This window comes from Zea mays, chromosome 3 (genome assembly GCF_902167145.1).
Source record: "Zea mays cultivar B73 chromosome 3, Zm-B73-REFERENCE-NAM-5.0, whole genome shotgun sequence".
NCBI lineage: Eukaryota > Viridiplantae > Streptophyta > Magnoliopsida > Poales > Poaceae > Zea > Zea mays.
The window spans coordinates 161,081,431-161,095,226 of record NC_050098.1 but is presented as its reverse complement, the minus strand read 5'-3'; the positions used below and the strand labels follow the sequence as shown (position 1 = coordinate 161,095,226).

Here is a 13,796-nt window from a genome sequence, read left to right as displayed (position 1 = left end):
AGTGCTGCAAGGCAGGAAAGTAAACGGTGCCATGGCACCGGCGGCACACACGGCTTCCTGAAACCGACTTGAGAGACTCGCGGCGCGCTAGAAGAAACGGGGACACGGCAAGCAAGGCAGAGTGAGAACACATACAGTGCTAGAATTTGACTATGGTGGCTTCAACTTTGGATTAGACTTGGGACGGCTTTCGATCTGACGGCCGATCATCGTTTGGGTGTCTCCAATCACAACCACCACGACGGACCAAGCAACGCATCGTTCGGGTGCTCGCGCTGGGCTGGGCTCCATCTTTGTCCTTTCCTGCCTGTGGCTGTGTGCTTGCGATTGCGACAATGCCACCGAGACCGACCGGACCGACTAACCGAGACCGCGGCGGACTGCATTGCAGGTCGCCGACGCCGCAGCTGTTGATCTATAATCCGCCACCTCAAACAACAGAAAAAGCAAAAATTCCCCCTCTCGTGGTTAGCAACCGCCGCGCTGGAATCTGTCGCGCACTTTCCCCGCTTTCCTCCGCCCTGCTCTCACGTGTTCATCGTTGGTTCTCACTCCCCTTCTCGCCCCCTTCAACACTCCGCGCTTCTGCGCGTCATTGCCAGCGGAGGCGCGTCGCTATCGCCTGGGAACAATAAGAGTTTGCGCGTCTCGCGACTGATCGGTGGCGACTGCCACTCGGCGGCGACTTGGACTCGACTTCCGGGCAACAGGGCGAGGAGTCGGCCGGCCAGTCCACTGGGTTCAAATCGGCCTCGGCACCGCGGCGCCCCCCCGCGAGTTCTTGCTGGATTCGCTCGGAGCACGGCGCGGGCTTGTCGGCACGGCGCCATGCAGCAGCAGCAGCAAGGTAACGCCGAGTCCCACAACGCCTCGCTCCAAAGTTGCAACCTTCTGTTGCTTTTGAGCGTTCCCCGAGTGCGATTTCCGGCAAAAGAACCCATGTGAGGGGTCGAGGAAGAAGGGGGACTGCGCCGCCAGGCTGCCTGAAAGTGATCGACAAATGCAACTGGTTAACCATTGATTTTGTTTCTCTGCTATGCTACTTGTACGAAATGCTACTGCTCCCTCACTATATATGTCTTTTGATTTAATAACAAGTTTGTTAGTACTTCTTGATCGAAGAAACGAAGTTACTAGGCTGCGAGAACATTAAAAAAATGTTCTTTTCCGTCTCTGTCTTCTTTATTTCTATCTGAGTGAAACCACCCGCCACCCGGAGTGGTTACGGGTACGGTTGTATACCAATTGGTCATATTTGGAAATTGATTGATGTACCAAATTGAATGGTGGTTAACCATCCACGTGACACTCTATTTAATTGTGAACTCTGAGTCGCGATGTGTTCGGCGTGTTGTAGCTTGCCATCTCTTGTTAACAAATACGGCTGCCTACGGTTTTACTGTACAGGCTTAGACATAGGCAAGCTACAAGAGGTAGTGAAGACCCGCTGGCTAAAGCCTCAAGAAGTTCTCAAGATACTGCAGAATCATGAGCTGTTCACGATTTCGCATAAGCCCCCTCAGAAGCCACAGAGTAATAAATGCATCCTTTGGTTTTGGACCGTAAATACATGATCAAAGCTTTGGCTGATTTAGTCCTGACTGTGATTAAATGAGCCAATCCGAAACCTGCAGGTGGTTCTTGGTTTCTTTTCAACCGTAGAGTACTCCGGTACTTCCGAAATGATGGATTTGAATGGCAAAAGAAGAGAAATGGGAAGACCATTAATGAAGCCCATGAGCGCCTTAAGGTCTGTTCATTTACCCTTTTGGTGGACTGCTGTGCTGTGTTCATGTCTTGGTTAAAGATCTCTCCAGAAGTTAATAGATATGAATGCTGCTCAGAATATGCTTGGGAGTAATCACCTTGATAAGACAATAAGCCATTGAGAGATGTTTGGTTTGCAGTCGAACTGAATTGGGTGGATTGTATAAGAAATAGACAATTTCATAATGAGATGTGTACCTAATGCCCCTTCACAATGATACAAATTTCCTCCCTTTCAGTTCTGATGTTGGAAATTTCAGGTTGATAATGTGGATGCACTGAATTGCTACTATGCTCGTGGAGACAAAAATCCAACATTTCAGAGGCGGATATATTGGATGCTTGATCCGTAAGAATTATCTACTCTCAACTCTCGTTCTTTTCGTAGATCAGGCGATGCTTTCCTGAACGAACTGATGGTGTTATACCAGTAATAATGCACTGCTGGAATGATGATATTGTACCTGACATTGTTACGAACTTATTGACTTATTCTACTTTTGGTTTGATCTATTTTGTTTTTATTGAATCTCATTGGTCAGTATGTAATCAATTTGCATCTTGATAAAGGCAATTCATCTTTGCAGGGCTTATGAACACATTGTCCTTGTCCACTATAGGGATGTTCTAGAGGTTTGAATCCTTTTCTCTTTCTTATGTCAATGTCTCAGTGAAAATATACAATTTTTTGGGTGCCGGGTCCTTTTTTTTCTCTATTGCCAAACATTATTCTACTTTGACAGTCTACAATCTTAGAGATCAAGACTAGCATTGGATCACTGGATGCATCTTTGTACTTATTGGGTTAATAAATGTTTGATTGCTCCATTTGTGTCTCAGGCCACTTTTCTTAATATAATGATACACAACTCTCCTACATGTTTGAGAAAAAAAAATGATTAATCCTTGTCACTAAGCGCCATTTTTCATCAGTTAACTCACCTTTTTAAGCTAATGCACTTAATACTAGAGTGATTGAACACGCAACATCAAATTTAGATTTTTCATGTGTCTCATCTTTTTTATTGATTGCTTACCAGGGCAGCATTTCAGTATCTGCACGAAATGATTCTTCAACATTGAATCAGAATGGCAGTGCTAGCAGAGCTGAAGTACATAGTTCACCTGGTTGGACAAGCGAGTTAATTGCACATTGTACTAATTCGTGCAGTCCGGGATCTGCTGAAGAAGTCAGTTCCCAAATTAGTGCAAGTGAATCTGATTTGATTCAACATAAGGCAGCCTTGCGGAAGCTTAAAATGCAGCTGAGTCTGGAAGACAAAGAAGATTGTGATGTTAATGCCGAGGATGTTCCAGCAGATAATGAGCCTATTATTTTACCTGTGATTCAGAATGAGGAGCCAGGCACTTCTAGAAATCATGATGATATCTTTGATGTGCTGGACTTTAGTGAAGATCATATCAACGGAACTGGAACCCATCCATGTCACAGTGCTATTGACGTGCTAAAAAATTCAGGTGCAGTAACACATGTATTCCAATTATTTCATTGCTAAGAACTGGCTGAGACATACTGGAAATCTTTCTTAGGAATTGTTGCATGTATATCTTAATATTTTCAGACACATGGTTAGAGGATGATCAACTTGAGGCAATTCTGCATCCAGCGTGTATGACATTGACTGAAAATCAATGGTTCAGGATACATGAGGTTTCTCCAGAATCAGCGTTTTCTTATGAAAGTACAAAGGTATGATATGAGTATGAGTTACTAGGCTTGATTAAACTACTGCAACATGCATTCTTCTTCTTTTCTATTGGCATAATATTGGACAAAACATATCTTCGTGTGGTACTTACATACTCTGATGCCAAATGTAAGTTGTTTTAGGCTTGTGCATAGGAATTAATGAAGTGTTGAAATGATTCAAATGACCTTTAACTGTGATTAGTAGATTGTTTAGCATGGGCATAAGAAGAAAAAATGGGGGACGAGTTTCTAGATCCTATAATGACCTGCATATATATACGAGTGGCAAAATCTAAAATCAAGTTACTTTTAGAAATCAGAATTGAGGAGTAATACTTAAGTATTTTGATCTGAAAGCTTGAAGCCTGAGTCCAGAGAACCCAACGAAACAAAAAAGAACTTATCAGTTTGGACAAACCTGTGCCGAGAACTACAATGGTTGGGGACTTATGAAAATGTAATGCAGGTTATCATTGTAGGAGACTTCCTTTGCAATCCCCCTCACAGTTCATGGCAAGTGCTGTTTGGTGATGTTAAGGTATGTGTGGAAATTATCCAGCAAGGTGTCATCCGTTGCCATACTCCATGCCTTGATGCTGGAAAAGTGAGAATGTGCTTGCTTGATGGGAATGGGAAGTCCTGCAGTGAAGCACGAGAATTTGAATTCCTTGAAAAGCCTACCAAATGCATGATTGATGGAAACACGAACCCCTGCAATGAAGCACAAGATGTCAAACTGCATCAGATACCTACCAAAAGTAGTGAGGAGCTGTCACTGTTACTACATTATGTGCATACACTTTTTGATGGTCATGCTAGTGGGCTATTTTCAAATTTTAGCTTGCCACTCCAAAATCTTGGCTGTGGAATCCAAAGCAATCAAATGGATGTTATGAAGAAGGCGTATAAGCAGCTGGACCCTGAGAATGTGGTAAGTAGTGTCATGGAAGTATTGCTTAATGACAAGTTTAAGCAATGGTTGTCATCCAAATGTGAACAGAATATTGATGGAGACCATTTGCTTCCTAAGCAATACCGCAATATTATACATACGGTTGCAGCCTTGGGATATGATTTGGCTTTGAAGCCACTGCTTAGTTCAGGAGTGCCTATAAACTACCGTGATGCAAATGGATGGACTGCTCTACATTGGGCTGCAAGGTTTGGCAGGTATACAAAACTCTTCACATCATATGCAGCATAATGCTATTTTTTCATGTTCAAGTTTCAAGTTGATCTTGACACAATTTTTTTTTTCTATTTACCATTCCTTGTATTCATTGCCAGGAGCCTTCTTATTTTTAGACCTAGACACAAAGTTTTACTTGCACAATTTAGGCAGTTGATCTCTTATGTAATGGACTAATGGTTTTCTCTAAGCTGTTTTTCTTACTGACTTCATCGTAGTATTTTCTATTTAAAAAACAGAGAAGATATGGTGGTGGCTCTTCTTACTGCTGGTGCTGCAGCTGGTGCACTTTCACATCCGACATCAGAGGATCCTGCTGCCAAAACACCTGCTTCAATAGCTTTAGCATATGGTTTCAAGGGCCTATCCGCGTTCCTTTCAGAAGCACAATTAACAACTCATCTTGATTCTATCGAGTCAAAAGAAAATGGAAAACTTGATTCTAGGGAAGAGGGGATATGTCGTGCTGTGGACAGAATATCAGACAAAAGCAGCCACGTGCATGGTGGAACTGATGATCAGCTTGCGCTTAAGGATTCCCTGGGAGCTGTCCGGAATGCAGTTCAGGCTGCAGGGCGCATACAAGCTGCATTCCGAATTTTTTCCTTTAAGAAGAAGAAAGAGATGGCTCTTGGGAACAGAAATAGCTGCTGCTTGTCCATTAGTGAGGCAGGAGCAGTTTCACATGATATGCTGGAGAAAGCTGTATTATCTATCCAGAAGAACTTCAGGTGCTGGAAAAAACGTAAAGAATTCCTGAAGATGCGAAATAATGTTGTCAGGATACAGGTAAGTCTTTGCAATACTGTGCATATGGTGTATGTAACACGTGCAGAGTAATCACAAATATGTTCTAAAACCTCAAGTGGTTAATTCTTATTATCATCCTGATAGGCCCGGGTGCGAGCTCATCAAGAAAGAAACAAGTACAAGGAATTGATTTCAAGTGTCGGAATCCTTGAGAAGGTGATGATACGGTGGTACCATAAAGGTGTTGGTCTGCGTGGATTCAATTCTGGGGCAATGACAATCGATGAAGAGGTGGACGAAGACGTTGCCAAGGTCTTCCGGAAGCTCAGAGTGGAAACAGCCATCGATGAAGCTGTTTCAAGGGTATCATGTATCATTGGTAGCCCTAAAGCAATGCATCAGTACCGAAGGATGCTCAATAGGTACCAACAAACAAAGGTGAATATCTTTCTACTCGGAAACTTGTAGTACCACAGCTACCACGATCGTAGTTGTGATCCATTAAGAACTTGCATGAGAAGTTTATGAAATGATTACTGAGAAGGAAAAGGTAGCTTTATTGTTCGCTTAGGACTTAAACTAAAAAGAGTTCCCCTCATTGCAGGATGATCAGGAGAAGTAATGCTTGTGTTAAACCAACAGTGATGGAGCAAACAGCAAAGCACAAGCCACCCACTATTTATTTATCTCCCTTACTGAAGCACAAGCCTTGGTGACTGAATGGACAGTGGATCCCGAGTAAAACTGAAAATTTCTTGGGTGAACTAGAACCAGCTCCAATTCATGCTGGACGCTGTTTGAGTGTACACAGCAACGTCATGTGCAATAGCTGACTTCTGGCTGAAAGTTGGTAAAGGCGATGACTTAGTGGTATATGCAGAAGCTTCCAAAAGCCTGATGAGCAAGGTAGATGAGGTCTGAGAAACACTGCATTCGATATATATATGCCTTATGTACTACCTTCATGCAGTAGGTTTGTAGTAAATTTGTGCGTAACTCTTCTTCTGCGTATTCCAGAAAAAAAGTTTGTAGTAAATTTGTACTATATGGTAGTAAATAGGGGTCAACTATTGTAATTTGTAGCACAATGAATCTTGTAAGAAATCTCAGTTTAGAAATACTCCATCTTTTACACATGGGATGATGACGACCGATGATCAATTTTGCCAGTTAATACGTTCGCCGCAGTCCTCTATTGGCAGTGACATTCCAACAGTTGAACGCCAGCTGTTTCATGCCTTTGGCATCAGCTTTCAAATGGAGCAGCGATCAAAGAAAGCCTCGTAGCATTAAACTTCTCTCTCGGTAGTCTCGTGATCAGAATTCAGATGGCTCAAGCAACTGCCAACAGAATAAACAATCAGGCAGGGTGCGAGCCACTGGTGTAAGCACTGAACCGGACAAACACAAAGCGACTGGCAGGCTCCGTTGAGCAAGAACCAAAGGATTAGGCGTTTGTAACCACTGGCATTAGTTTAAACAGCAGCAATCAAGTGCATCGCTTTGGACCTTTTGGGGGGCGATTAACATATTGCGGCAGTTAGGTGCCGTCGCAATATGCTCCAGGCCACACATTAAACAAGCTCCGTGACATCAGGCAAAAGCCGTTTCATCAGATAAAGCCACACCAACAGGCAGCCTTCAGTATAGTGATTGGCTGGTTGGGAGAGAACCAGTAGCAGGAGAGAAACTCAGGAAGACAAGCTGATGACGACCGATGTATTTGTCAAACAAAACTTCCATCTTTGAAAACGCCATTTACATTTTACAGCTTCGACCCAAACAATACAGACCGAAGACGATGCACAACAAAATGCCAACAAATGCCTGCACAAACAACCAATACCTAATATGTACAGCCGGTACCTTCTGGGGAAGGAAAATTTCTCTCCCTACTCTATATTGTAGTGGCAGAGGACATCTGCGGTTAGTGAATGCAGCTGGGCTTTTTTTTCACACGCCTTGACCTCAGATTGTCGAGTAAATAGCTCCACATGCACCTTGATTTCAAGACATTGCACATTTAGTTTTGCAGCTTGGTCAGATGTACCAAGGAACCGAACATAGGTGGTTCCATCTCCAGCCTAAAGTGTTTTCCACCTGAAAGAATGAGAAGAATCATGACATTAGACCTGAAGGATCCCATGGACTTAAAATAATGATTAATGACCTCTAAAATATTGACACAGAGCTTGCTTTAAGAAAGCGTTACAATTCTTCAGAACCCCTACCAACTGTTAGAGTGGACGCAATAATCAGTTCAACCCAAAAGCTTTTAGGAGAAGGTAGGCAATCCACTTATACATTTCAACACCCTACTCGCGTGCAACAAAAAAGGGGGTGGTGCCAAGATAATAGTAAGCTTTCTAGGTCTTGATAGTTGTCAAGCTGCACTATCTTGAATCTAAAATCGATTAAGTATTGGTTTTGCTTAAAATAAGCCTTGACATGTCTATTAAACAGTGACATTTCGAATAAGTTTACCTAACTGGAGGCCACATCCCAGCGTTGCTAGCGTTTTAATAGGGCCCCTAACTCTGGGGATTGATGCCCACCTGTAGCAATGTGAAGCAACGGTGATGTAAAACTCAAATGATACTGACCGTTTGAAAGAATTGACCCACAATTGTTGCTACTCATTTATATTCTGGTGCAATTTCCATGGTATGAATTATATAATCTGTGCATACCAGCCTCACATGTTACAGCATGAATAAGAAAAAAGAAACTAGGGCTAGGGGAAAATGAACTCCCAAGAAACTAGAGAAGTCAAGAACTTACTCTCAAGAACATGGGATCTCTGACAAAATTCTTTCAGCCTCGATGGGTGAACCCTGATATCCTCCACTATTTTACACTCCATATAAGCCTACCTACTGAACTTGGTCTTGATTTAGGAAAAAGCGAGCTACTTCTCTGTACAATTGCTCGCCCTCGAATGGCTTGGAAACATAACCGTCCATTTCAGATTTCAAGCATTGTTCATGTGTCGCCTGGATAACATCTGCTGTCATGGCTAATATTGGAGTTCGCCACTGCCGAACCCCTACGCATTCTGGTGGGGCTTCTCCACGTTCTATTTGCTCATTTAGATCTCTTTCCATCACTCTAATCCTTTTTGTGGCTTCAAATCTGCAAAATGTGCCAAATGCATGACAAAAGAGAACAAGACAAATATAAATCGATGACAAGAGCAAGTACTGTGTATCAACTGAATATAATTACAGATAATGTCTAAAGTATGGTGAGATGATGAGTATCCAAAGATAAAAGGGATAAAATCTCACCCATCCATTTCAGGCATCTGTATGTCCATGAAACAAGCATCAAAATTGTGAGGAGGTTTCAGCAGTGTGATTGCTTCCTTCCCACTGTCAGCACAAGTTACTTCCGCGCCATATTTCTTTAGAGCGCCTGCAGCAACCTTGAGATTTACAATATTATCATCAACCACTATGATTCGCTTCTTGTGAAGAAGGCTGCCCAGTGTTGAATTGCCGACTACTCCATTCCTGCAATGCAGTTTATCTATCCCACCCAATGCTCTTTGTAGCGAAACCTGAAGCATGCTTGCACGAAGTGGCTTCATAATTACATTCAAGTTATATTCCCTGAATATATGTGAATTGCTCTTGACAGAACTTTTAGGGTTCTCCAAAAGAAATAACTTTGTAGAGTCTGGCTGATCTTTGTTCCTCAATTTAGTAACCAAAAGAGGCATGGAGTGGGATTCTTTCAGCCAGGTTTCTTTGTCAATGAGCACAAGCTTTGCAATCTGTGATCCACAATTATTTTTAGAAATATACTGATCTAGGTCAGTTGTCAATTCAGTCTGAACTCCCAGTCTTTGCAAATGATACTTAGTAACCTTGGCACGGACCGGTCTATGATCTACCACCAATGCATTGATCTCTTTAAATTCTGATGATTTATTCTCATTTCTGCTGGAATGGACCCTCGTAAGCACTGCAGTGAAGGTGAAAGTAGAACCAACTTGGGGTTTACTTGAAAATCCGATCTCTCCCTTCATGAGGCCAACCAAGCATTTGCTGATGCTTAATCCAATGCCAGTGCCCCCGTGTATGCGAGCGATGGATGGACCTACTTGCATGAAAGGGGTGAAGACACGGGATTGAGCATCGAACGGGATTCCAGCACCCGTATCTTCAACTGATATCATCAAGCTTATTGAGTCTGATGCAATGGGTGCAAAAGGCATCTCGGATGAGTTCAGTTCCCTACTAAAAAGTCGAAAGTTTTCCCAACTGCGCTTCCTGTTCGCCACTGGGTAGCCACTTAAGGTATTTGTATACTGAGTTCCCGTCTCAACCTCCAGACAATGCATAATCTCTTCAACGACATGAACCGTCAAGTAGATATGACCCTTCTCTGTGAACTGTGGAAAATATAGAGCTCTTCAGCCAATAAAGAACAAATGCATATATGGACATAAATATACAAAGGGTTATCCAATTTCCATTTGCTATCAATGTATAGTGATTATCTTACTTTTATAGAGTTTCCAACAAGATTTGTAATGATTTGCCTTATTCTTCCAGGATCGCCAATTAGTGTTTGTGGAACTTGATCAGAAACAAACACTGCCAACTGCTCCCATTGAGCGTCATAGTAAGGAATAACCAAAATAAAGTCAGTGCATTTATAATAAAATACAGTAAAACTGAGGGCGTGACAGCAAGGCTGCAATCTTTGATTACCTCCAGTCCTTTCTCCTGTGCTTTCCCACAGAAGAGAGACAAAATGTCATCACAAACTGTTCTAAGATCAAAGGGTACCACCTCAAGCTCAAGTTTACCAGACTCGATCTTTGCCTGATCAAGAACCTCATTGATGAGGGATACCAGAGTTTTGCCACTGGCTTGTGCGGTTCTAACATAGTCTTGTTGTGTTGTGTCCAAATCAGTATCCATGAGCATTTGGAGCATCCCTGCAAAAATTGGAAACATTCATATCTCCTTTCGCCCTAATTAACAATGAAAATTATTGTACAATTTAGATACATTAGAACCTCACCTAGGACACCATTCATTGGAGTTCTGATCTCATGAGAAACAGTAGCCAAGAACTGCATGCAAAAACAGCATTGAATTAATAAGGTGCCATTTTTGGTCCCTCGAAAAAGAGAGAAAAGAACAAGCCTTTGGCCTCCAAGAGAAACAGTAACACAAACACGCATAGTTTGCAGCGAACTAATCACCTGTGACTTGGCAATATCTGCATCCTCTGCGCGCTTCTTGAGCAAACTCATCTCCTGAAAGTCATCTTCAACTCTGGCAATCCGTTTTGCGGTAGCATGAACTATGTATCCAATCAGTAAAGCAATCACTAGAGTTCCAATTGATGTCGTTATTGCCATCCAAGGCCAAGGTGGGCTCTGAATGAACCTATTAAAGAGAAACAGATGAGACACAGAGCTTTACAATGAATAGACTACAAGGACAACACATTTTAGTTACGGGTTTCTTAGAAGAGGAAATAAATCACCTGCAGTGCATCACATGCTTCCTTGAAGGGTCACCGAAGTTCAGTGTGCTGACCTGGCACATGCCACTGCCTGTATCATTCGAACCATACATACTGATTGGTCTCTCATTAGTAGTATCGTAAACGTTCACCATGATGGATTGCTTGCCCGCGAGCTGGTGAAGCAACTTATCAACAAGAGCTTCAATATCAAATATGCCACCTAAATAGCTGTTTGCAAAAAGAAAAAGAAAGGGCCAGCGGTTATTCAGTTGCACCATTCCTTACTGGAAATAGGAGGTCGGGCTCATGAAGAGCTTACCCTATAGCAGCCTGAATGCGCTCCTGTGGCCTGGCATTTGCAGGAAGCTCATACTTGTACACAGCATAGGTGAAGATCACTCCAAGGCGATTATTGAGCAGCTTGAAAGGAGCAGTAAGAACACCCTTCCCAGATTCTCTAGCTCGGAGTACGTTGTCCCGGTCATCCTGTAAGAGCAGAAGAGGCGTAGGAGATTAGTGGATGGATAACCCCTGTTGCCCATGACATGATTTTTTTTGGTTTACCATGAGTAATTGAACCCCGGATTAAAAAGAAAGGGCAAAAAAAATCCGATGTGAAAAAGGGGTAGCAACAGATTATGACTGGTGAGCACATGGTGAACACCAAAGACTGCAGCTTTTTTTACGGCTGTGGTCCTGCTCTGTAAAAAAGATGAAGAAATCTTGCGAGGAGAAGGTAGGGGGCTGGGGGCAGGGCGAGTGCTCACGGCGCCGGATAGCAAGTCGAAGGAGATGACGTGCTTGTAGGCGTCCTGCGCGAAGATTACGGGAGCATACTCCTCCGCCGGCTCCCGCACCTCGGCGTCCTCGGCGTTCCCGGGTCCCTGCGACTGATTCTTGGTCTTGGAGGAGTACATCTTCTTGATGCTCCATCCCTGCTGGCGCTCAAACTGCTCCCGCTCGGCGTGCGTGACCCGCACCCCGTACGCGACCCCGCTCGTCAGCGGCCGCTCGAACGCCGTCCTCTCCGCATACCTCGCGAACGTTTTCTGCAGCAACGGTCAGATGGATTTCGTCACGCCCGGGAGAAGAAATCTTGCTTAGCCTTAGATTGAGGTGAAGGAACACTCCCTAGGATAGCAGCACAGCAGGGTACCTACCTGGTCGATGGCGGAGGGTGTCTTGGAGTGGTGGAAGGTGGAGACGAGGATGGCGAGCGCCTGGAGGTGGTTCATGCTGACGTTAAATTGGTCCTGGAGCATGCGCGCGCGCTCGTCGCACATGCTGGCGAGAGACTCCCGGCGCTTGCCGACGGCCTGGTAGCTCATGCAAAGGTAGATGAGGGAGGCGACGAGGACCCAAGAGCTGACCCAGAGCGGGATGAGCCAGCTGGAGCTGTCCCGCACCTTGCGCATCCGGTAGTTAGTGAAGAGGTGCGTCCGCAGCGTCCTGGCCGACAGCTTCTCCGGCAGGCGGAGCGGCGGCAGGAGGACGCGCATCCGATCGAGGCTCAGGAAGCCGAGCCCGGGAGCGCCGCCCTTCTCCCCCATCCCGGCTCCACCGCTCCTCCCGCGCGCCGTAACGGTCATTCCCCTTTCCCTTTCCTCGCGGGTCGGGGAGCTAGCGCTACATCTCCTTCCGGACGCCGGCGGCGGCGCGGCGGCTGATGCTGCTTCTCCGGCGGCCGAGGCCCGCGGCGCGCATGCTCCGGCGGGCGTCCGCGTGATCGACGGACCGATCGGGGGAGACACGGGGCGGGTGCGACGACAGGGGGCGGAAGGGGCCGGAACGCGGGGAGCTAATTTATGGAGGCCGCCGTGCTGTAGCAGCCGCCCACCCGCCCACTGTTGGCTCCAATTGAATGCCCCCGAGGGAGCAGGCACGTCCGCAAGGGGCAGGCTTTCTTTCCTCCACCCCCGCCCCTCTCTCTTTCTCCCTCTCTTCCCCCTTCCTCTTGATTTCTCGCCGCACAGGCTTGATTTCTCCAGGAAGGAAGCAGCGGCAAATCTTGGGAGCCGCTGGTTTGACCAGACACCAGAGGACGGGAGGGGAGCAGGGCGGCTGAGGAGAGAGGATACGAATACGAAACGACTAGCGAGTAGAAGCACGGGACGGACGGGAATAGCAACAGCAACAGCGAGCGGACAGAGGATGGTATTGGTGCCGGCGGGAGACGAGGAGATTGGGGGAGAAAAGCGACCAAGCAGGTGAGGTGCGACGAGACGAGAGGGTGGAGGGGAGGAGACTGGGGAGAAAAGCGACCAAGCTGCAGGCGGGGTGAGACGAGAGGGTGAAGTGGGGGCAGAACAGAGCAGAGCAGAGCAGCACTGCAGCTGCTGCGGTAGGGGCGCTCTCTCGGCTGGTCGAGGGGAGAAGAGGGATTGGGGCACGGAGGAAGAAGGGAAAGGAGAGGTGGCACCAGTCACAACAGTAGGAGAGGCCAGCAAGCCGTTTGTCATCGTCGATAGGGAGTTTTCGTATCTCTATTTTACGGTGGCAGGTGTAAATTTGCTACAGATAGTATTAACTGCTCTATGCTCTATAATTTTACTGTTTCGCTGATGTGTCACGCCAAATGAATACACCACATAGATCCTATTTCGAATGGAGGGATATGTAAAAAATCAGCTTTACCTTCAATCATATCTCTTTGCTAATCATTGCCAGTGGGGCAATAATGACAAAGTTGTAGACCGGTTACTATTTACCATAGCAAATTTTAGTTCTCATAATAAAACTACCAGACATAGACAAGTTGTTGGATTAGCTTTAATCTAAAACGGTTTTTACTGTATTTTATATTTGTGTATTACACCTGCAGCGGTATGAATATCTAGCTTTAATCCGAAGCGAAGAGACTGAGAAATGATGTCTATATCAATATCAAATAGT

At 45.1% G+C, this 13,796-nt stretch overlaps 2 protein-coding genes across 4 annotated transcripts; one reads left to right on the top strand and one right to left on the bottom strand.

Moving 5' to 3' along the window:
- Positions 1 to 504: 504 nt before the first annotated feature.
- LOC100384320 (Calmodulin-binding transcription activator 4) lies at positions 505 to 6,532 on the top strand. Its single transcript, NM_001365702.1, has 11 exons — positions 505 to 847; positions 1,408 to 1,533; positions 1,635 to 1,750; positions 2,028 to 2,116; positions 2,355 to 2,400; positions 2,808 to 3,246; positions 3,351 to 3,478; positions 3,945 to 4,648; positions 4,907 to 5,456; positions 5,562 to 5,855; positions 6,022 to 6,532. The coding sequence occupies exons 1-11, from the start codon at positions 829 to 831 to the stop codon at positions 6,037 to 6,039; spliced, it is 2,529 nt and encodes an 842-aa protein (NP_001352631.1). The 5' UTR covers positions 505 to 828; the 3' UTR covers positions 6,040 to 6,532.
- A 478-nt stretch (positions 6,533 to 7,010) lies between these two features.
- Positions 7,011 to 13,344, bottom strand: LOC541641 (histidine kinase 2). Of its 3 annotated transcripts, none has more exons than XM_035966084.1 (12): positions 12,065 to 13,344; positions 11,672 to 11,953; positions 11,224 to 11,390; positions 10,923 to 11,132; positions 10,636 to 10,822; positions 10,452 to 10,503; positions 10,136 to 10,365; positions 9,927 to 10,025; positions 8,705 to 9,813; positions 8,199 to 8,549; positions 7,902 to 8,097; positions 7,011 to 7,517 (listed from the first exon to the last, which is right to left on the bottom strand). In XM_035966084.1, exons 1-10 carry the CDS (start codon positions 12,491 to 12,493, stop codon positions 8,291 to 8,293), a joined length of 3,024 nt encoding a protein of 1,007 aa, XP_035821977.1. In that variant the 5' UTR covers positions 12,494 to 13,344; the 3' UTR covers positions 7,011 to 7,517; positions 7,902 to 8,097; positions 8,199 to 8,290.
- Positions 13,345 to 13,796: the final 452 nt, after the last annotated feature.